The following is a 25344-nucleotide window of genomic DNA, read 5'->3' as shown; positions in this document are numbered from 1 at the left end:
CGACCCATAAACCTACCCATCACACACACACACACTAACCCGACCCCTAAACCTACCCATCACACACACACACACATACACACACACACTAACCCGACCCATAAACCTATACATTACGCACAACTTTCTGCATTTTTACATTTTCAAAAAACAAGGATCCGTTGGCTGGTCCCCACAATGTAGGTGATTTCAGGTTTTACTATCCTGGGGGTGAAATTTGGTCCCCACAATGTAATATAAACCTGTATACACACACACACACACACACACGCACCTCCAAACAAGAAACAAATGGTGGTGTTTTCATCTGTATAACGGTGAAGCAAGCAAACGTGTGATTGTCATCCTGCAATTCAGCTTGGTAAATTATTAACATTCACATTATTCACCAGCCTCATCCTTTATAGAGCCTTATGACTTATTCAGATTTGTTTGGAAATGAATAAGAGCAACAATAAGTATAAAATTAACACTAATACACGAAAAAGTAAATGTGCAGTTTGTGCTGTGAATAATTTCATCTTGCCGCTCACTGGAAGTACTTTGTGCTTTTGTGAACGATCTGACTTCATTTACAGCGTTTGTGAATGACGTGAAGATATGAAATAATAAAGTGCTTTCGATCAGTGTTTCTTACCCAATAATCTGCTTTCTTCACATCGACATCCTCCACAATAGCCAATAACAGAACATTAGCAGCTAGCTTATTATTGCCGACACAAACTTTGATGTTTAAAATTGAGCCACACATACGAGACTCGGGGTTAGACATGAGTTATACTCTGTGTACAGCTTCATGATGTTGATTTTACCACAAGAAATAATATTGACTCTTCCCTTATTTGCACTAATGGAAGTCTATTGGGCAAGTGTATACCACTGGAACAAAACAATTAAAATAGTTTCATTCATTCTCAGGAGTTTTAAGATAAATTAGATATATATTTGATACTTCAATTAAAAATGTGTTCATGAAAGAACAACCTTTAAACAGTAGAAATGTTCTTTGGATCAATGACAATGATCCAAAGTCAATGACAAATTGGATATAGAACATCAAGATATTTGACAAAAAAGAGGAAACATACAAGTATACGCTTCAAGTGCGGACGGGGGGAATTTCAGTTACACTTTATTTCAAAGTCCGAAATAGACAGTCTACTAACTACAAGCAACTCTGCAATACATGTCAACTAACTCTCATTCGAGGATTAGTAGACTGGTGGGTTAAGGTTAAGTTTGCCAGAATAAGTGACATGTACTTGGAGAGTTACTTATTGTCAGTAGAATGTCTGTTGGGGAGCATTAAAATAAAGTGTTAACAGATATTAAACAGTTCAAACTACAGTAAACTGAAATTCAGCAGCAGAAAGCAGAGGTGGAGGAATATTAATGTAAAATGTGCAACAAAAAAAAGGAAAACGAGAAGCAGAAACGTTATAGTAATCCTTTTATTTAAACATTAATTTATGTGTGTCTTTGTGTATGTGATCTATATTTGAGCATAAACTATCAAAATAAAGATGCATTGAACAAGTATTCATAAACTCCATAAATAAACCATGGGCAATTCTACAAAACATTTTGTCGTTTCCATGCAATACTTGTCACATTTACTAAAACAATATACCATTCTGATGTTGAACCTGTGAACTTTTATCAGCAATGGTAATTATTTTATATTTTAATAAATCTGTTTTTGAGTTCCAGTGGTGGAAGGAAAAACCGCAGGAAATCTACATCACATTATGTTAGAACCAGTTATACATTTGTATGTAAAGCTATACGATTGTTGGTCAGACTGTTGGCTCTTTCCTAATCTTACAAAATAGAGGCAATTATAAAATGCAAATTTCTGGGGGAATGTGTTGCTGAGGAGGAAGAGGCAATTCCATGTGATGTTTATTTTCTTGTGCAGAATAGTTAGAAGGGGAACAAAAGACAGCAGCTCAAGTCTTCTACAAAAATACTTTAATTGCCTCTATCATTTTCACTTGCAAGATATGAAAGCTGATTTACATGCTCTCAAGCGTGTGTTTGCATTCGATAGCATTATTATATTGAATTAAAACACTGACTAAATCAATCATCAATCTTGGGTTTTCATACACTCTGTTTGACACCATATGCTTCATAAATTCTAAATGTTAAAACACGTTACAATAAGGTTGTTTTAGTTAATGCTGGTTAGCAATATTTGTTATAGTGTTTATGTTAACATTAAATTATTCATTGTTCATGTTAGCTCAGGTCCATTAAATAAATTTTTTTTGGTAACGCTTCCTTTTACAGTACAGTACTTAACGTGTACTTACAGTGTACTTACCTAGAAAGTACTGGCTAATATAAGGTAAGTAGGGTTAGGGGTAGGTTCAGGGTTAGTACCTAGTTATTACCCAGTAATTATAATTACTATAATAAGTACATAGTAAGTACATGGTGTAAAATAAAGTGCTAACAATTAAGTTCCTAAAAATTTGGGTCTTGGCTTAATGACCATGGGGAAATGTGGGTCCCATGGCCAAACCGGTTGAGAACCACTGATTTACACAACATATAACATATTCAAATTGTTAAACATTTCATGAACCATATGTCTTTTTCTTTCTGTATGTCTCCACAGACATCATTGGCCATTTGTCTAATCAAGTCAATTTAATCATTAAACAGGCAGCAAAGTAACGCATTGCCAGAATATTTGTGAATGTCAATACGATGGCTTACAGCAAACAAACAAAAGCACTCATGAGATCGATACAGTGAATCCGAGATGAGTATAAAAGACACTTCTTCCACTGAGAGTGAATAAACGGAGCTGTGCTTTTTGGGACTCAATACTGAAGCTGGCAGGTTGATGCTGTTATTGTAGTTGAATAAAAACAGCTTAAGACAGTACTAGGTTATCCATATTTAGGGTGCAAATTTTGAATGCTTCAAACAAACAAAGACCTCTTTAAAAATTAACCAAACTTACTCCATCTCGGTGTCCACTGTGCAGTTTGCTCGGCATGTGCAATGAGAACACAGTGTGGCAGGTTCATTTTATTTTGGTATTCGCAAATTATGAATATTTACTGGCTTCCATACTAAAGTAATTATGATATGCAAATAGGATGAGATGCTGGGTTGTTTCAACCCATGTTTGGGTCAAATATGGAGAAACCCAACCATTGGTTTACAATTTTAAATTACATTTTGAACCCAACAGCTGGGTTTGTACAAATTTTACTCAAACATGGGTTGAAACAACCCAGCATTTTTTAGAATGTACCAGTTCCAAACCAACCTCATTGGAACCTCATTGTGCCTGTGGTCACATTTCTGCAAAACGATATTACGCTGCGTCTTGCATGTTTCGTAACACTTTCAAAGTGATGGTAATAGCGTGTTCAGCTTAATCAGAAGCATATAAACGTGAAGTTTTATTGCGTTGGTTGTTGTATGTATCACGGCAGTTCTGATTTGAACTGTCTGGTGAGTGGCACTAAAGGGTCAATGCTCTATTATGCTTGTTAATAATGAACCACCTACACTAAACCCTAAACATACCTGATTGTGTTTTTATCTCACGCTTGCTTTTGTTAACACTTTTGCTGAAGCAACAGTGCCATTTTAGCTGCTTCTACAAGTCTTTCAGCTCTTTTATCATGACTCGTGCTTCACATCACAAGTGCACTGCTGTATCAGGTGAGCTACTGAGCAAGTTTACTGCATCAGAAATATGGAGCTGATTATGGGATGGAAACTTCAAAATGTATTGGTTTACAAATCATGCACTATGGCACCTTTATCTGAGGTCAGAGACTAAAGCGTTTTCAGGTCATAACAGAGTACTGTGCAAGGAACCGCACAAAAATAAGTCTTTATTAATTGATATTCTGCCCTGTAATCATTATTTGTGTGAAAAGGAGTTTTGAGTTTAGCAAAAATGTAGATAGAGGCACGCTTTTCCAATGAGCCTGTGTTTCCTATTTCGCTGGTGATTACAGAATTTATTGACTGCAAAACACTATTGTAAAAATAAACATGGACAATTAAATGCTTTCTTTCAGTTACATGAAAAAAAAAATAAGGCTTGGTGGAGAAAGTGAAGAAATGATGAAAAATATATTATAATTGATTAATAAAATGTGTCCTCACTTTATATTAGGTGTCTTTAACTACTGTGTATTAACATTTAAATTAATCATTTGATACAATGCACTTACTCCCTACATACAAGATTTTACATTGTTATATTTAAAAAATATATATATTCTGACATAATTTATATAATTATAAAGCCTTCCCTTACACCTCAATTTAGTACATAGTAGTTAAAGACACCGAATATAAAATTCTAATAGGACAGTGCTAATGCAAAGGGAACTAGATACTTGTTTTCCGTCCACTCAAGTGGCATTTGGTTATTTTACAGAAGACTCAATATAGAAAAAGATCAGACCGCATGGATTACACAATAACTACACCATCAACTGGAATTTCCCGTGAAGTTAATAATAATAGAAAATTAAAATGACATAAAATCATTACCCACCAATAACTAAATAAACAAATATGTACTATCGAGCAAACCTGCACTACAGTCTAGTACAGGAATAGGCAACGTTGGTCCTGGAGAGTTTAGAAAACAACCCCTCGCCTGCCTGTAGCTTTAGTAATCCTGAAGACATTGATCAGCTGGCTCAGGCGTGTTTGATTATGGTTGGGACTAAACTCTGCAGGACAGCGGCTCTCTAGGACCGACGTTGCCTTTCCCTGGTCTGGTGAGTGAAATCAGAGCTCATGTGTAGAATTGAATTTGCCAATAAATTCTGTAAAGGTGATGATACACAGGGCAACTTTTTGAGCAATGTTGCTGGGCAATCTTGCCGTGCAATTGTTGCTTGGGCACTTTCCCATTGAAAATGGGCAATACATTTCTATCTGGATAATTTAGATCGGTCGTGGGCCCTGTGTCTCATCTGGTTGCCCGTTGACGGCAACATTGCTCACAAAGTAAAAAAAAAAGCCCTGTCTTTCATCACCTTTAGAGTCAAAATGTACTTAAACATCATATTTGTGATGGGAGAAGGAACAATAGTGAGAGAACTGGAGTTCATTCATTTCCAAGCAGATTTTTTTTTCTGGTTTCATTCACTGGTTCAGTATATCAAGTATTCGGGTGAAGTGGATAAGGGAAAGAACAACACATCTGTTGAGGTGAGATGACACAAGTAAAGCCCAAGCCCTTCTGTCTTCAGAGACTTACATCAAGAAGGACTGTTTGCTCTCCAGAAACAGGCTCTGTCTGTAAAATATTACCAGTGAAATATACCTCACGCTTTGCTCTCAATACCACAACATTAAAGCTCATTTTAGACAGAATTAATATCGTTTGCATTGATCTGAAACAGACCCTTTCATACTCAGAGGCATCAGTTGGACTCATCTGATATTACCCACAATACCCTCGCTGATGAAACACAAAATTGCACAAATTCTCATGATTATATGTGATTTGTTATCTCTAAAGGGACGTGCATAATAACCCTAGACTCTTTTAAGTATATCCAAACAGATTACAACTGTTCATTGCAGTCCAGAATTGTGAAAGTGTTGCTTTACCTTTTCCAGCTGAGCGTTTTGTTTGGACTTATAAAGAAACTCCCCAACTGCCACAAACACAGAGAGGACGAGTCCCGCAGCCAACACTATGAAAATGCCCCCGATGTTCTGGACGCCCAGCGCACTGGCCTCTTTGTTCTCCTCCTCGGGACAGCCGTTTCCTCGCCACCACTTCTCCTTCATCATGTGCAGCTTCCCTTCTTCCTGAAGCTGCAGGATTGCGATGGTGATCTTATCTCGGTACGGGGACCCTGAAAGGTCAGAAAGGGGAAACTGATTTAACAAACATGCTGAGAATTAGTTCTGCGTAGTATGGAAGCTTGTTTCTGCCACAGAATAAAAAATAAAAAAAGGGAACTGTGACTTTTTATCTCACAATTCAGACTTTTTTTCTCACAATTGCGAGTTTACATCTCGCAATTCTGAGTTTTTATCTCAGAATTGTGATGTAAAGTCAGAATTGCTTGTTATTAAGTCAGAATTGCGTGATATAAAGTCTCAATTGTGTTATAAAGTCACAATTGCATGTCATAAAGTCACAATTGCACGTCATAAAGTCACAATTGTGAGATAGAAACTTGCAATTCTGAGGATTCTGAGCCTTTTTTCCTTAGAATTGGACTTTATAATCTCACAATTTATATCTCACAAATCTGAGAAAAGATTTCAGAATTGCGAGATTTAAAGTCAGAATTGCGTGATATAATGTCGCAATTGTGTGTTATAAAGTCAGAATTGCTAGAAAAAAAGTCAGAATTGTGAGTTTATGTCTTGCAATTCTGACTTTATAACACGCAATTGCGACATTATATCATGCAATTCTGACTTTAGATCTCGCCATTCTGAGAAATAAAGTCAGAATTGGGAGATTTATACTCGCAATTGTGAGATAAAAAGTCGCAATTATCTTTTAAAATGTTTTATTCTGTGGCAGAAACAAGCTTCCATAGCTTAGGATCTGCTTATATCTGGTGGACAAATGGGTGAAATCTCAAAAAATTGTCAAGAACGTGTAATTTTCAATTTTCTTGACATGTTGGGGCATATTTTATTTCATAATCGAAAGAAAGAAGGGTCACACTTTGTATTAGTTGGCCTGAACTACTGCATACTAACAATAAATACCTACAAGACTATGGATTCACTATGTAACTACATGTAGTTCTGGAAAATTCCCACATTTACTGCTAATGTTTGGTTTAGGGGTTAGGGTTTTGGGGTAAGGCTTGGGTTACGGTTAGGGGTAACTACAAATGTTAATTAAATGCACATACTGTACTTTAAATGTTATTACAGTGCATGTAATAAGTATATTGTATCAAATAGTTAAGTAGTTAACACTTTCCCCGCCAGCATCTTATTTTCAAGTTGCCAGCCAGCGCCAACATTTTTTATCATATTCACAATACTCTCATGACCCCAGAATATTTTTTGTATGAATGTTAATGTCAATATATCAAAAGAAAGAACAAAACTACTGCTTTAAAACAAGCATACTTTTTTTTTTATTTACACTTGAATGTGGGTAAGGTTCAAACATTTTGAAATGTTTGAACCTTACCCACATTCAAGTGTAGATAAAAAAAAAGTATGCTTGTTTTAAAGCAGCAGTTTTGTTCTTTTTTTTTTTGTTCTGATTTGTGTTTTTATCAAAGACTTTAACCGGATCGGATTCAAACGATGATCAAAATATAGATGGAGTAGATCAACACCCCCAAAGCTTCACAGTCATTACCTCTTTGTGGGTTCGACGTTTTATTGGTTAACATTAGGCAGTTTTGACTTACTGTATATGATGTTATATGTTTGATGATCACGTTAACTTACTTGTGCGTAAACAACTTCTATCTGCTCCTACTTGTTTATGCAGATCTTCTTCATTGTTTTTGGATCTGTACTCTTACAGAAGATGCGTAACAGCACCATATAACAGTGGAAACATGGATTGCTGGAAAAACTCGTCAATGGTAGGGAAACTTTGTGTCATAAATGACGGAAAATCTCGTCAACGGAGGGGAAAGAGTTAAGGCTATCTTATATAAAGTGTGACCAAAAGAAGAATTATTTTGCTTAAAGTCCCTTGTATCCCTTAAAACTCATCTTTGATCACCAAAATGACACATTTTAATGTTTTTTCTTTGATTCATGCCTCAAAATAGCTTGAATGTAACTCTACACCCTTGCCTCATTTAGTATATGCAGTTGAATATGCAAATGAGCCCCGCCTCCACTCACTCACTCAGCTCAGAGATCCACTGGTTGACGATCACACGTTGATCTGATTGGTTGCAAGGTCGTTTGTGACGTCAGAAACACCAGCGATTTCACACCGTGTTTTTGAGACTTGTCTTTGGTTCACTTCAGTTTTAAGCAGAAAATATCGACTTATGAACGTACACACGGTTTGTCTTAAAGAATATTAAAAACAGCACATAGACATACAAACAACATTAAAAGCTTGATTTTCACCACAGGGGGACTTTAAAGAAAACAAAGACTATTTTGCTGAGAACCAGATCACTGAACTTTTTTTTTATTCATTTCCAAAGAATCAGCTGTTCTTGTTCACAAAACGAACTGCACAATTTGTTCAAGAAAATCACTGCCTCAATGAACCGGTAACAGCGGTTCTCTAGTTAAGCTCACTGGAGGGGAAGATTATAAGTGAATCACAAATGAAATTTCAGTCTGTTGGTGAAATGCATGGCTTCAGACGACCTTGAATACAGCATGCCAGTGTGGCCTACCTCATTTTGGAGCTTAACATTCGTGGTGAATGTAAAAAAACTTGCATAAACACTCAGTTTCAACAATGTTGTGCAAAAAATAAATAAACATTGTATAAAGTGTACAGTACCTCATGCTGGAGTTAGAAATACATACCAAGACTAAAAGCTGGTGTAAACATGTCTCATTAATTGCGCTACTACAAGGCTCTGAGAAAAGCTGAGGCCTTGAAAAAGAAACATGACGTTTGTCACTTCAGTGGTGCAAGATTATGTTTCTCGCAGTACAAAGGTGAGAAATACAGACACTAATGCAGTACGAGCCATAAAAGCCTAATGCTGTTTGTTGAAACACTGCTCCCAGGGTGCCATTGATAACACACCAATAAAACCCAATTACATTCCAGGGACTGGCATTTCCCACTTTTATCTATTTATTTTCTGTCTAATTAAAACAGGTTGCTATTCTTAATTTGATGTAATGTTTCCTTCTGGGCCTCCTTGCGGGCTTCATAACTCTCCCCGATTCCTATCAGCCATTTCACCTCCCTCGCAAAACGGTAAACAGGTCGCGTTCCCTTCGTTCAGCACAGATCAAAAACGGCTGGAGAAGTGATTTCTCATTTCATTTGAAATATGAGGTAGAACAAGAGCACTCACGAATCTCGCTGATCCTTTCATGTTGCAATGGTGGTACTGCTTTAGTTAACTCTCTATAATAAGGACTGTACTATTGCCTGAATAATTGAGAACGCAACTGTTCTTTTGTTCAAATGCACAACAGAAGTGCATGAAGCACAAAGTGCTCTTTATTTGCTGAAATCAAACTCGCATTTCTTCCATGCTTACTGTTAGCACTTAAGGTTTTGCATAATAGCAGTGCTGAAATTTGGATGGTTTTGGAGACTATCATTTTCACCTACTGTATATAACAACAGATGCATTGTATATTATTGGACTAAATCCAATTTTCTCCATCAACATTTTTTTCCAGCACATATCTTTTACATTTGTATCTTTTTCCCTGTTGCATCAAATACCCTAAAAAACTGTCCAAACATTAGAATAATTTTGATTAATTAATCGACTTTTTGTAGTTAATATATTAAAGTATACCGTTCCTTTTTAAGAAAAAATAAAAAAATAAAAAATAAGCATATATTCAGAAAGAGGTAGATTTTTGCAAAAGCTTATTACTCATCTCTCTTGCTCAAATAAATACATAAATTGTTATTTTTTAATATTAATCCAAATAGATGGGGAAATAAATAAATAAAATATATGTAAACCTGAATTAATTTAATAATGATAATACAACACTTTATGGGTTTACTTTCACTTTAATTACTAAAGTTTTATTTAAATTCCACAAATCAAAACCACAAATGATTTTATTGTAGTCAGCTGATAAAAAATTAAATTACGCTTTAATTTATTTTATTCTATTTCATTAGCCTAGAAATCTAGACGCACCCTAGCGGCAGCAAAAATTATTTTGCAGCCGGTGTGGTCTAGCAACTCTCCGTTAGCTTTTTGAGCTGGAAAAACCAAACTCTGGTCAGGCCAATCACGTCGTGTATAGAGTTGGTGGGCGGGCTTAACACAATGACGGCAGAGATGTGACGGTTCCGCGTGATTTCCATAGGAGATTTCCCTGCTAACGTTACTTGAAAACAAAGAAGATGCTGCTGGCGAACAGCGTCTTTCGAATCGGATTTGGCCGCGACTCTGGAGGACTTGGAGTTAAGAGAACATCACTTAAGTCATTCCTAAAAAAGGAAGATGTGTTCGGAGTTTTGACGATCGGATACGGCAAAAGTTTAATATATCAGCTAGCTCCGCTGGTGGGAAAACACATGGGACTCACACAGCCACAGCCGTTCCTTGCTCTGGTTGGTTGTAGCGCTGTCCTATTGCGTGCCGAGGGATATTGAAAGACAACCGTTTATCCCGCCCCTCGGATTGAGGCATGCCAATTATGAGTTCCCAGACCTAACATCTTGATGTAGGTCTGGCTTGCCAGGCTACTATTTCATATGATTTGGGGATGAAATACAGTATGAGTAGAATATGTTATTGACCGCTTTCGTGAGATTCAACTAATTGATGTGCAGAACTCTTTCACTGAAACAAAAGGGTGGGATGATATAATACAAAGCCTAAAACAGACATATCAAAATCCCTATTCTGCAACATCAAAGACAAGTAACACAATGAATCCTTGATACACTGAACTGCAAGGTTCATCAAATGCATGCATGCATGTAGCAAATGGATGAGGTACCTTCAGTAAGTAAGAACAGAAGATAGCTTAAATAAATGAATCTGATTCTGGTAGCTCCTCATGCACAAGTAAATTCCTGACAGATGTTTGATGACATGGCATTGTGCATGACTCTTCTTAATGATGCCTCCAGGGACGGGGCCCGACCACAGGCTGAAAGCTGACTGGGGGCCGTTCTATTTCCACAATCCTCAAGGGGCAAGCGGCGCAGCCCTGAAACATTGATATAAACTGCAAGTGCTACACACATTTAGCAAGACAATGAAGTCACAAGTGGACAAAAAAAGGAGCTCACGGCAAAGTGTGCAAGGGTTCCGATGATAAAACACTTCTAGTCACTACTATCTCAGATTTAAGGAGCCCCGCACATGACAAGAAAAAAAAAAAATGTGTGCACGATTTACTATTTCGTTCCCTCGATTTATAAAGCGTGTGGACGATATAGCAAATCAAGGGAACAAAATAGTAAATTGTGCACACGATATAGCAAACCAAGGGACCAAGCTGGGTTTGACTTCAACATTTCACTTGCTGTCTGCTTTCACCTGCCTCAGAACAGAATCAGATATTCAGTTGTGCCAAGCATTAACATATTCTCATTTAAACATCTAATTAACCAACACACCAAAACGCAGATGGTCTGAACACTGACCCTGTCGGTTCCGGCACAGGAACGCTTGCCAGAAGGACTCGGGCATCTCTCACCATCACAGTTTCTACATTAATGCATCCTGCCGACTGTGTGCTGCTGAAGTTAGTGAGATATATGCTAAACGCACGCCTGTATGCAGCCTGCCTATGTTAACTGATTCCAAAAGGGTAGGATTAGCAATGGAAATGGCCTGTGCTGAGCTGTCTGGGAACGGCACACAGGGGAGTGATGATGCTAAACATCCTTTTCCATGTGCCCTGCATTTGCTCTACACAATGCAATCCCATGACACACAACTGACAAGCAAAAAACACCCTCACTGGGTCATCTGTTAGACGGCATACCTGACAGATTTTAACCTGCTGAGTGACAAAGCATTAACGTCTGTGAGACGAGGCACTTGATAGCTGGCTTTCTCTGTCCATGTGGAAAAGCCTAGATAGCATCTTAAACCAGCACACAGACCCCCAGACCGTGAATGGATTAAGATATTCTGGACTGTTTAGTGCCTGACACACAAACAATTTATGTTTACATGGTTTATAACCCAATAGTGTCAGAACACCTGCATGAATATTCAGAATTCACCTGTTTGCAGGGAAAGCATGCAGCCTTGGATCTGCCAGTTTTATTACTGGCACAAATTATTTGCTCTTACCATCCGATCGTGGTTGTATCTCTCTATTAGTGTTACTCGATCTAAGTGCTGCATTTGATACTATTGACCACAACATTCTTTTAAATAGACTCGAAAATGATGTTGGCATTAGTGGAATGGCATTAGTGGAATTGCATTAGCATGGTTTAAATAATACTTATCTGACCGTTATCAGTTTGTAGCAGTAAATGAAGAGATGTCTTATCGTTCACAAGTTCAGTATGGCGTACCACAAGGCTCAGTACTAGGACCATTGCTCTTCACTTTGTACATGCTATCCTTGGGAGATACCATTAGGAAGCATGGCATTAGTTTTCACTGTTATGCTGATGATACTCAGCTCTATATTTCTTCACGCCCTGACGAAACTTACCAATTCACAAAATTAGTGGAATGCATAGCTGATATAAAAAACTGGATGACTAGTAATTTCCTACTACTTCATTCTGAAAAAAAAAATGGAGATTCTAATTATTGGACAAAAAAATTCCTCACATAATAACCTAGAATACTGTCTAACACTTGATGGCTGCTCTGTCAAGTCTCCGTCGTCGGTTAGGAACCTGGGTGTGCTTTTTATTAGCAATCTTTCATTTGAAAGTAACGTGAATAGTATCTGTAAAACCGCATTCTTCCATTTTAAAAATATATCTAAATTACGCCATATGCTCTCAACGACAAATGCGTAACAATTAGTTCATGCGTTCATGACATAAAGGCTAGATTATTGTAATGCTCTTATGGGTGGTTGCCCTGCACGCTTAATAAACAAACTACAGCTAGTCCTAAACGCAGCAGCTCGAGTTCTTACCAGAACCAGGAAGTATGACCATATTAGCCCGGTTCTATCAACACTGCATTGGCTCACTATTAAACATCGTATACATTTAAAAATATTGCTGATTACTTACAAAGCACTAAATGGTTTAGCTCCCCAGTACTTGAGCGAGCTCTTAACGCATTATAGTCCTTCACGTCTATTGCGTTCTCGAAATTCCAGCCAGTTGATAATACCTAGAATATCAAAGTCGACTGCTGGCGGTAGATCCTTTTCCTATTTAGCACCAAAACTCTGGAACAGTCTTCCTAACATTGTCCGGGAAGTAGACACATTCTGTCAGTTCAAAGCTAGACTAAAAACACATCTCTTTGACATAGCATACACATAACACATTATAGACTTCTATAATTCAATGTTAGGCTGCATAGATTAGGTCAGCCGGATCAGGGAACACTCCACATAAATCCTGATGTACTCGTTACATCATAAGAAGAATGGGGTCTACGCTAATATTAGTCTCTGTTTATCCCGAGGTTTATACCTGCGTCTGGACACGACGACAACGCAGTCCTGAAGTGTCAACTAGTCTCTCCCCTGTGAAGGCCCCCTTCTCCTTCCCTTTACCTCTGTACAGATAAAACGTCAAAATAGTTCCGGTTCACGTGGCTACTCGGAAGCGATAAATAATTCTGTATTATACATTTTTAAGACCAGACAAGTAATTTGTTGAGATCAGTTTGTAAAGAAAGACTACACGCCAGTGCTCATATATACTCAAACGCGCATACCTATAGACTAAACACGTAATAGGCAAGTGCACGCCGTCAGTGTTTTCACAGGTTTGCGTTTTTAAAGCTTGCGCAGAGATAAAAATATATATATATATATATATATATATATATATATATATATATACGTATATATATATTTAAACAGTATATATATATATATATATATACTGTATATATATATATTATTTTCTTTCTTCGAAGCTTGCACCTTGGAACCTATTTCAAGGTTTGCGTTCTCGAGCCCCAGGCACTGTTGTTGTGCCAGTGAGCAGCCGGAGCACGTTAAGGGTTTTCTGTTAGAACGGTGTCGTGTAAGCGGGCCCTAAGTTAATAACTAATGATCTTTGCAACAGAAGTGAATCAATCAAAACTAACTTTAGCTGGACAATAATTTTATTCTAGAGCTGCTGTAAAGCCAAAACAATCTCTGTTACTTTAATGTCCTATTATCAATGTAAAGCAGCTTTGAAACAGTCCATATTGTTAAAAGCGCTATATAAATGAAGGTGACTTGACTTGACTGAAAGGCGTAATAGAGAGTAAGAACAGGGAACAATAAGATAAAGAGGTGGAACAGGACTAGGAAATGAGGCTAGCCAAATTCAAACTCATAAGCACCATGCCTCACAGTGACAGAGCTTTGGTTTCAACATCTGCCCCCTTTTACAATAGCTTCAGGGTAAATTATTTGTTAGACTCAGTCTCTGATGGCATGGCCACAGTCTGTTCAAGTCAAGCGAGTCATATTAATTTGCATAGCACTTCTCATCTTATAAACAATGCATCAGGCTGACCGTCTCATGCATACTGCACACAGAAAGATTGGCTGGCTTCGTTATAACCTCCGGGAGTCAGGGTGAACCAGTCTACCCAGAAACGAAGTTCTGTTGAAGGTTGTGTGGTGTTAAAGTTGGCATGAAATTAATATTTACCCTATTCTTTTTCTAAAGAATTGCCTTCTTATACCAAGTGCAAAGAGCCGTCTTGTTGGCAGAGGATATTCACACTAACTCCGCCCACCAATTTCTGATTGGGCCAGACAAAAATGTACAAAAGAAACCTTATTTGTTATCAGATTTTTTTGGCAGATTTGAAATCAACCAAACTGAGTTCTCCCTTTTCGCATCGGCTTGGAGTCTATTTTAAATAAAAATGAAAGGGTTAGTTCACCCAAAAATGAAAATTATCCCATAATTTCAATTAAGGTGTAAGGTGTAAAATACACCTCAATAGGTGTATTTTACTTTCTTCTTTCAGCCAAACACAATCGGAGTTATATTAAAAACTACACTACTTCCAAAATTGATAATGGGAGTAAATGACACATGAGCCCCAAAAAAGTGCATCCATCCGTCATAAAGGTAATCCATACGGCTCCAGGAGTGTAATAAATGCCTTCTGACGCAAAGTGATGCATTTATGTAAGAAAAATAGATCCATATTTATAACTTTATAAACTATAATCACTGGCTTCCGGTAACGGCCGTACGCGAGTCTAGTTCGGGCCGAAGAGTGACCTCTGACCCGACACATGACGAGTGACCTCTGACCCGACGCATGAAGAGTGACCTCTGACCCGACACATGACGAGTGACCTCTGACCCGACACATGACGAGTGACCTCTGACCCGACACATGACGAGTGACCTCTGACCCGACGCATGAAGAGTGACCTCTGACCTGACGCATGAAGAGTGACCTCTGACCCGACACATGACGAGTGACCTCTGACCCGACGCATGAAGAGTGACCTCTGACCCGACGCATGAAGAGTGACCTCTGACCCGACACATGACGAGTGACCTCTGACCCGACACATGACGAGTGACCTCTGACCCGACACATGACGAGTGACCTCTGACCCGACGCATGACGAGTGACGCCTGACCTGACATATGACGAGTAACCTCTGACCCGACACATGACGAGTGACCTCTGACCCGACACATGACGAATGACCTCTGACCGACACATGACGAGTGACCCGACGCATGACGAGTGACCTCTGACCTGACACATGACGAGTGACCTCTGACCCGACACATGACGAGTGACCTCTGACCCGACACATGACGAATGACCTCTGACCCGACACATGACGAGTGACCTCTGACCCGACACATGACGAGTGACCTCTGACTCGACACATGACGAGTGACCTCTGACCGACACATGACGAGTGACCTCTGACCCGACGCATGACGAGTGACCTCTGACCCGACGCATGACGAATGACCTCTGACCCGACACATGACGAGTGACCTCTGACCCGACACATGATGTATTGATGAACGCAGAAGCGCAGAGGATAGAGCGAAACAAAACACAGGTCACAAATTAGAAGAAAAATATGGGAGAAGCTTGAGTTTGTTGCCCCCTATTTGTTTGAACCACGAGAGGCGTCTCACCAACACTTATGATACTCCTACCTGTACATCCTTCTTCGTTTTTGGATGAACTGTTCCTTATAGCCGCACATAAAAACAAAACTAACTTTAGTTGATCAGTTCACTTGCCACTCACAGTTTATTTCTAAACGGATTGTTCTTGATAAGAAGATGCTGCAAACTGAACCAGACTTTATACCAATATTTAAAAAGTCCAATTATTCGGTAGAATGTGACCCTAGATCACTGATCCGGACTGAGGATCAATAGTCAGCTCCCTGTTAAGAAATGTTGCTGTCCTTCTTTTAATCAGAATATTTCTCACTATCTCAGTATTGACATTCCCTGCAATACTGGCTCAGTAATATTCTCCTTGGACATTTACTTCCTCCCGGTCTAATGACTTGATAATGGTTCATGTAGCTTTTATCAATCGTAATGCAGAGAACTTCTCAGTCGTCCCTGGCTGGAACTTTACTGATCAGTGTTTAAAAATGCATTTCAAGACGGTTGCTACTGTTACCAGACATATTTAAAAAAGACAACCGCACATGAAATGTGAAAGTTATAAAAAAGGGGATTATATCAGTGAACATTTTAAATGCTGGTATTTTTCTTAGACAAATGGTATCATCTATGTCACGGACTACTTTTAAGGTGCGTACATACTGTATTGATATTTTTTCCATTTTTTTTAAGCTTGGCAGTAAAAACCTCTATCCAGATTTGTTGTATGGAGCATTTCCAAGAAGCTTGAATATTCTGTCTAAGATCACTGTTTGTATTTCAAGCAAGAGCTAAAATAACAGAGTCAAGGTGACAAAATGTTCATTTTTGGGTCAACACATCCACTTCTATTTTGTTATTTCTATTGTATTGTGCCTTTTTATGTCTGGTTCTCAAAGCCTTGTGAGGGTAATATGTGTTTCTCACCTATTTGTTCAGTGTCACAACAATAGTTAATTAATTGTGAAACTCATAGAAACATCGATTTTCCTGATTCAAAAGATGAGTTTTCAGTTGAGTAAACTTCAAGTCTTAAATTTCATGGAAAAAAGTTAATATTGTAGTGTTTGAAAAGCACAAATTTCTGTTATTTACCTGACTCTGCTGTTTTTAAAAGTGTTGGTTGTGGGCAAATTGAATGGAAACCAATTGGGCTCAACTTGACCCCAATATAATCAAAGCAACCAAAAATTATACAGCCTTTCCAAAACACATCTATGTGTTGTAACTTTGCATGCACATTCATGACCCTAAATGAGAAATATTCACAAAATTTCAAGAATAAAAAAATCAGTTTACCAGTGTTTCAAGCAGTTTGAAAATCAAATACGGGTCAAATTGACCCCAACGCAATAAGAGTTAAAAGTTTATTTTATAATATGTTCATAAATAGTGCTACATTCCAAACGTAAAACTTGTTATGCGTTTTGTTCGTTCATTTACTCTACAACAGCGGTTTCATATTTAAAACTATCATTTTATTTCTTCATCGTGTTTCTATATTCAAGATTTAGCTATATTTCATTTGATTTGCAATAGCTCTATAAAGTGTCTTATTATTCTAATTGTATTTATTGATTAAATATAAAACATTTCTTTGGCAGGAAATGTGGATCTTTCAAATGAATTTGAATCTGGTCTTGGTCTTGACTCGGTTTCGCCCAGCCTTGGTCTCGGTTAAGGAGGTCTACTACCAATGACCACATCATGTAGGAGTGACTACATCACTAATTAACATATTTGACACACGAAACCACAGCAAACTGAACACAATACATCAGTTCATACACAGCACACTGAATGAGTGAAATAAAGCTTGTGGTTTTCTTTCATTTGGCTGATTGACAGGAGCCTGAGGTAGAGGAGTCCTGCTTCAGAGCTGGCCAAAGGCCTTTCATCCTCACATTAAGGTGCCTTTTCCATTCTTGGTTATTTTAGTCCTTTCAAAGCAATTCTGCATGTAATGGATCGTGCTGTTTTATATCCGATACGATCACATGCTGAGGCCATTTGTTGCGTGTGTAGCTTTGAGGTCCGAGTTATTCTACAACCATGAGCTTCAGCTTTCTCTCTCAAAAACGAATAAACACAAAAGAAAAAAATATATATTTTTTTATATTCCTCTAAATGGATGTGCACTACTTGCTCTAAAGGAATGTGACAAAAATCATAGAAACCTTAATTCCCTTTTCTACAAACGCGTGATAAGGAAAGTGTTTTAGGGTCATTGTGTTGAGATGTCTTACAGCAGTATCATGTACAATTCTGGATGTTTTTGGACTCAAGTCTTACTGTGAGGACTGACACAGCCCGCAGCCGCATGTATAACCGGATTAAGACAATCTACTACTGAGACCGATAATCTTATGTGCAGGAGGGGAAACGCCTCACAGTTTCTCTTTTCATTTATTTATCTCATCCATTCGTCTATTTCATGCACGTTTGCCTCGGGGTCCGCATTTCTGCACATTCACTGAGCCGCTGAGAGACGCTAACCTCAACCGCTTCACCTTCACCGACAGAGCCAGACAGTCATTAATCAAAATGAAATGAAGATTTGAGTCGACGCTGCAGTCTGAGAGAAACACACTTTGAGGAGAATACACTTCTGCATGGCAGAGATGTGATGATAAACGACTGTGTCTCTCATTTCAATCAGGCTGTTCAGTGATTCATGTTTTTGTTGAGGTGTATGACTATTTTTTTTTTTTTTTTTGGAAGGTAATGCCGCTGAGAATAACTATTTTAGCAAAATAGAAATGTTTTTGATTTGATTATGCACATGTGTTCAGATCAGGGCAAATAGCTGTAACGGATTATTGATTAGGGCAGTGATGTCTGCAGCATCAATTCAATCATTGTTTGAGATACTGATTGACAACAGTAGAGCCACTGTTGCATTAGAGCTGTGGTTCCCAAACTGGGGGACACGTACCACTGGGCCAAGATAGGGGGTACGCTGACAAAATGCTGAATTTGGCCGTTCATTTAATCCTTAAACACACACCTCGGGTCTTTAGTGACCCGGGACGTCCTTCACTACCCTCCTCCTCATTCATTTTTTTATAGGTAGAAAATCCCATTCCACTTATTACAAGGCTACATACCAAATAATAAAAGAAGTGCTTACACTCTAAAAAATGCTGGGTAGTTTCAACTCAACTTTGGGTCAAATATGGACTAACTCAGCAGTTGGGTTAAAATTTTAAATTACATTTTTAACCCAACGTTTGGGTTTGTCCAAATTTGACCCCAAATTGGGTTAAACCAACCCAGCATTTTTTATAGTGTATTAATATTCACATCAATTAAAATTATGTTATGCACACAGAGTGATACAAGCACCATGAAACAGCTTTAGACATGGAACAAGAATGCAGTGTTAGTTAAGTAAATGATACATTATTCAAATAAAACTAATATTGCAAAGTGCCTTACCCATTGGAGTGCCAACCCCGTAGGCCTTGGAGTCTATGAGCCCTCCGATCTGGGTGAGGTTGCAGTTGCGCTGGGTGACGAACTCGATGGTGGTGGACTCCATAAGAAAGGCATAATCTGAGGTGAGCACGCGCTCGATTCCTTCCTCGATACTCTTCACCATGACCGTATGTCTTCGACTGCTCATGAACTCCCACATCTTATCATACGTGGAGATCTTTGTTTTCTGGGAGAGAAGTCGAAATCATAATCAGACTTTTAATTCATAAATGCTTTTTTGACAAATAAAATATGCTTTTTCTCCATTTTAACATTATATTTGCATATTTCAATAATAAACAGCAAACAATATTTGAGCTTGAAACAACAACAACAACAACAATGCAAACTCCAGTACTATATTATCTAACCCTAAATCTGAAATAAGAAAGATGTGGTTTGGATACACATTGACACAACACAATATCAAAACATTGACAACTTCTAAAATGTATTTTTTTTTTTTACGTATGTACTTTAGACATATAAAAGCTGGAACTGCAATTGTCATAAAATTTGCAAAAGTGGCGTCACGGGTGACAATCCCATTAAAAAGACTCTGATTAATCACTAAATGACACAGTATTTTCAGAGAAATACCCACGCATGCTCTTCAGTCATTTTAACAGAAAAAGAAAACTGTAATAAAACTTCTTTTTTTTTTTTTTTACTTTGTCGAAATGGTGTGAAACTTGCTATGTGAATACAGAAAAAGAAAATCATGGACATGATTCCAAAAGGTTAAATCGTCCTGAAAGAAAGAAGAAAAAATTAGCCACACTTGTACTCCTCGCGGTCAAAAATGGCTGTATTGGAAAGTAATGGAAAATTAACTTCATCTAGTGGAAATGTTTGGTACTGCACACAAACAAAATCTTACTGAAAGCTCATTTTTTGAGATATCAACCTCAAATGTGGAACACAACTTGATTTTTGATTTTCTCAGTTTCGAGTTACAAATAAAAAAAATACATACATCATATACAAATTTAAAATAGAATTTTTGTCTATTTTTCATAATTTAAGTGTCTTCTTTAAAAAGAGACCAAACTTCAGTCTGTGCTCCAAAGCATTCAAAATGTATGACAGTTTAAGTTGGAAATTTCATTTTCAGGTCTATGCTCAAAAAGTGGTAATAAATAGTTTAGAACTACTGCATAAATATACCATAAAGAAACCTACAAATACAAAATATAAAATAAAAACATAAAAAATCAACCAATAAAGCTCAAATGATTTGTAAATATTTGTCCTTAAAGTTGTACCTACAAATACAAATGAGATCACATTTTATTACCAATAAACCACCCACAGTCAAGCTTTTCTCGCTCACACTTCTCTCTTGCTGGGAACACAAAGCATATGCAGTTGTTTTTCAAAATAATCTTTCTAAGAATAATCAAACACCTATTGCTTAAAATGTCATATTTTGCCCCCTTTACATGATTACTACGGCACAAATTGTGGCAGAAGCACACAAATCTGTTTATGACTAATCCTGACTAATCTCCAAAACTGAAATGTATGCACACAAAATAACACCGTCTTATTCCAGTAGAACTACAAATAAACCCATAATCAACTTAGATATTAAGGTTAGTAGCATGAGAAACTGTTACCAATTGCATATAATCTTCAACCATTTTAAACTCAGGTCTTTTTGTGCTTCTGAGAACACATCTGGTGGCATTTGAAACCTAATTAAGTCACATACTCAAGGTCCTGCCTGCCATTATTGTGTGTAATGACTTTTTGTGGCCGGTCGATATTTTAGATCAACTGGGTGATTTGCCAAGTGCCTATCAGAATCTTCTGGAGTTACCCTTGACAAATCAGCCAATTGCACATGTAGACTACGACTGCTGATGAGGCAAAACTATAAGGGCTGAGATAGACAGAAAGAAGGGAAATATCAATTTATCTAAAAAAGAACAACTAAAAAAACCCAAGTAATAAACAATGCTGTAAGTGTGACGTGACAAAAGTCCCTCTGTGTCAGTTCTCCAGTGATCATCTCTCATTTTTCCTTCCTTCTTTCTTTAGTGCGGTGATGCTATCTGTGCATTTGGGCTGATTTGAGATTGTTTGGATTGATTAGCAGTGATTTGTCGAATACTTTGATCATGTTGAAGTGTTCGCAGATTGCACTACTTTAATCTGCTCTTGGTTCTCGATCTGTTCTAAAGCTTTGATTAATTTACCGCACACTACAATCAGACCTGAAGCATTCTCTGCTGCGGCGGTTATTCTTCGATGACAAGACAATGAAAATGAAACAAATTTATTATCTGTTCTGACACTGAGACGAATAATAGAACAATTGGTTGATCCGGAAAAATAGACGTTACTGTGGGAGTGATGTCAATGTAAAATAAGGATATGTTCCAGATTGAAAATATTTAACCAGCTTTTTGGACTGAAAAGGGACATCCATCAACTTTCACTCAGAAACATCCACAAAACACACAACATTATTGATGTCTTGGATGTGTGAAAGTAAACAGATGTCAGCCTGTTGTTGTTGACTGATACGTTTCCTCGTCCACTGTCTGCAGAGTGCTGCAGGGATGATGTATGTTTTTCTGAAGGCCCAAACCCAGAGATGAGTGAAGACCCTGATAAACTGGTGGAAACTGGTGTGACAAAATGTTGAACACTTGAGTTTGAAGCAGCTTCCAGGAAAACTTCCCTCTGACTGGTAAACAACTTGGTCCGTGGTGATGATGTAATTGGTGGGTGTGGCTCTGAGGCTCCGTCTTCTTTAACATTGACATTCTTTAACAACTTTTAATTGAAAGCGACACTGACACGTTTTTCATGTTTAATACTGTAAAACTGCTTGTTTTAAAGCAATCTCTTATATGCTATATAAATAAATGTGATGTGATGTGTCTGGATTGCTGAATTGCAGAGCTGGTACAAACATCCCTATGATCAGGTGCTTTCTTATCTGCAGTCCAAATGTCGCTTCACCAGTGTGGGGAACAGTTGGGAAGAGTCTATCGCTGCAAAGGTATCTCAAACTTCTTTTTACCCCTAAGCGAAGAACAGAAAGAACTTTACAGTGAGTACATCAGGGCCTTCAGCATTTTAGCAATTCCGGTTCCTTCATCCTGAAGTCAATGTTGTTGTTGTTGTTTAAAATTTTTTTTAAAAAAATATTATAAATGCCTAAAATTAAGGGTCTGTGGTGAACACAAGCTCAAGTTATTTTCATGTTATATTCAATGAAATTCATCAATAATACCCCCATGTAATATTTTTCAAAGCTTTACTTGTCTTATAAAAGGCAGTTGCTAACGAGAGTCGAGACTCTCGGAAGGGCCAGTATTAGGAAGGGCCAGTTAGTCTTTTCTGATGTCACTCACCCATTATGTAGTGAACTTCAACTACTTCCTTCAGGACGGAGATTTAAACTCCCCTTGTGTAAATCAAATAGATACAGAAATTCCTTTATACCTGCTGTAATTAGGTTTTTAAATGATTGATTGTAATCTGTGTGTTGTGTTGTGATATGTGTTGTTATATGTGCATGTGTATACTGCTGTCTACACAAAGAATTGCCTTTAAGGACAATAAAGTTTAAAGTTAAAAAGACTACAGGGGTTTCCTCGTTACACGTCATAACACCGAAGAGGAAAACTCTTCTGCTCACTAAGCGCTTTTACAGCCTTGATGAGTTGATATACTATATATAACTCAAACTTCAAGGGAAAATGTTTTTCAATAAAGACTGAAAGAGTTGTTGACGCTTACTGATGGAGAAGTTTTGTGATTGTGGTGTAATTCGCAGTGGTGGACAGTAACAAAGTAAATGTAATTCGTTACTGTACTTAAGTAGCTTTTTTGCGTATCTGAACTTTACTCAAGTATTTAAATTTGGGGAGACTTTTACTTTAACTCCACTACATTTCAAAGTCAAATATCTTACTTTTTACTCCACTACATTTTCAAAATCAGTCGTTCCTTTTTAGTTATGAGTGGATAAAAACGTAACTGGTCAAACGAGCCACCAATCACAGTACAGCGCGCCCGCTTTGTTTTGAACTTGCCTTGGCGGTATCTACTAAGCGCGAACCAGAGCCGTAAAATATGAGAGTTGCGAACATAGATGGTTGTGACAGTGATCTCGCCGCCGCGCGGTCACGTTATTCGTGTAGCTCTCAATAGTTCCAAACAAATCGCGTTGACAATGATTTTAAGCGCGACAGAGAGCAGCAGCTATTATTGCAGCAATTATCGGTAAATATTGACGCATAATGTACATTGCTTATTACGTTGACACTAAAATGACTTGCATATAATAGCATTTTTTTCTGGGGTGTAGCCTAGCAGAAACACTGCATTAATACGTTTTTGTGTTTAATTTTGAAAGGAAATTGGCTGCTCCCATAACATAGAATATATATATATATATATATATATATATATATTGTATGTGTGTGTGTGTGTGTGTATATATACAGTATATATATATATATATATATATATATATATATATATAGCCTATATATATTTAATGGTTTATGTGAATGTATCATAACATTAGGATGTTAATAATTATGACCATAGACGCTCGAGAAAAATATATACAGTAAATACTGTAAATGTATAATACCTTATGGGAACAAACCTTATCCCCTTCCCTCCAAAATTAAAGACACAAAAAAAATGTATTCAATTCATATATATATATATAAATATATATATATATATATATATGTATTTTTTTTTTTTTTTGAATTGAATTGAATACATTTTTTGTGTGTTTAATTTTGCAAGTGACTAATTAATGTCATTTTATTAATAGATTGGTGTGCCAAGAGTGACATTAGTCTTCACTTAGACTGAGTTAAGCAAGAGTCTTGTGACAAATGATAATAGGACATTATAGCCATAAAAAAAATCATAGTACTTGGATACTTAAGTACATTTGAAGGCAAATACTTTTGTACTTTTACTCAAGTGAATGTTTAAAGGCAGCACTTCTACTTTTACTTGAGTAATATTTTACCTTGAGTATCTTTACTTTAACTCAAGTACATGGTATGTGTACTTCGTCCACCACTGGTAATTCCTTTAAAGCCTGCGTTTAGCTTTTAACTTCTGCCTATTGTATTAAGCTGCGTTATTTTGTGAAGATTATCACAATGAACAAAATGTGTAAGAATCATACATTTTGTTTGGCACAGAGCTTATTTCCTGCATTGATCCAAAAGCAAATGGAAAAATCCAATTGGTTGTTATTGTGGAGGGAATGTCTGATACTGACTTCTGGTTGGCTTAGACAAACACACCATGTCGCTCTATTGGCTGAGACATTGGTGGAGCTTAAAGAATGATGGGTGCTTCAAATTCCCTGACAATTAAAAAAGTATGCTACACCCATGTTAGCTAACCAATACTTCATCCACGACTTCAAATCACCACATACATATTTTAAATGACCCAATCTAAAAGAACAGATAATAATCTTAATTGATGTCTAAATGTGTCTATATCTCTGCCCTAGAAAGCAGGCTTCAAGTATCCAGAGCTGAATGTTAAGCAGTATGAGCCTACATTACAGTCAAATGGTCCATTATTCCATAATAAACTTTAATGTTGTGTAGAACACATTAAACTGCATTTAAACTCTATTCATCACATAGTGATTGTGAAGTACTACTACATAACGGTGTCATATTACAAAAGACTAGAACGCTTCAGGGGCTTGCGTTTCAAACTGAAATTCAATTTAGTTCTCACCGGTTTTAAAAACTTGGAGTAGTGGCATAAAAATAGATAATACATATATTTCATATTCAATTTATATTAGGTTATTACATATTTATTAACGTGTTATTATCTGTTAATAATATAATCATGATTAATGGAATCTGTCCTCAAGGGTGAACAAAAAATCAACTGATCTCAGGCATTTCTAAAGTTCTAATATCAATGGAAATAATTAAATAATTAAACGTTAGAATTGA

The 25344-nt window shown here is 37.3% G+C and overlaps 1 protein-coding gene across 1 annotated transcript in view; it reads right to left on the bottom strand.

Moving 5' to 3' along the window:
- Positions 1 to 25344, bottom strand: part of grik2 (glutamate receptor, ionotropic, kainate 2) — a 250725-nt gene that overhangs the window by 1261 nt on the left and 224120 nt on the right. The window contains exons 15-16 of the mRNA XM_056251625.1: positions 19331 to 19556; positions 5608 to 5858 (exon numbers count right to left, since the gene is read on the bottom strand). Coding sequence (XP_056107600.1) covers positions 5608 to 5858; positions 19331 to 19556 — 477 coding nt within the window. The remainder of the gene's footprint in view (positions 1 to 5607; positions 5859 to 19330; positions 19557 to 25344) is intronic.

The sequence above is a fragment of the Rhinichthys klamathensis genome, unplaced genomic scaffold (genome assembly GCF_029890125.1).
Source record: "Rhinichthys klamathensis goyatoka isolate OS25496 unplaced genomic scaffold, OSU_Roscu_1.1 h1tg000087l_1, whole genome shotgun sequence".
Lineage (NCBI taxonomy): Eukaryota > Metazoa > Chordata > Actinopteri > Cypriniformes > Leuciscidae > Rhinichthys > Rhinichthys klamathensis.
This window is presented reverse-complemented; position numbering and strand designations above follow the sequence as displayed.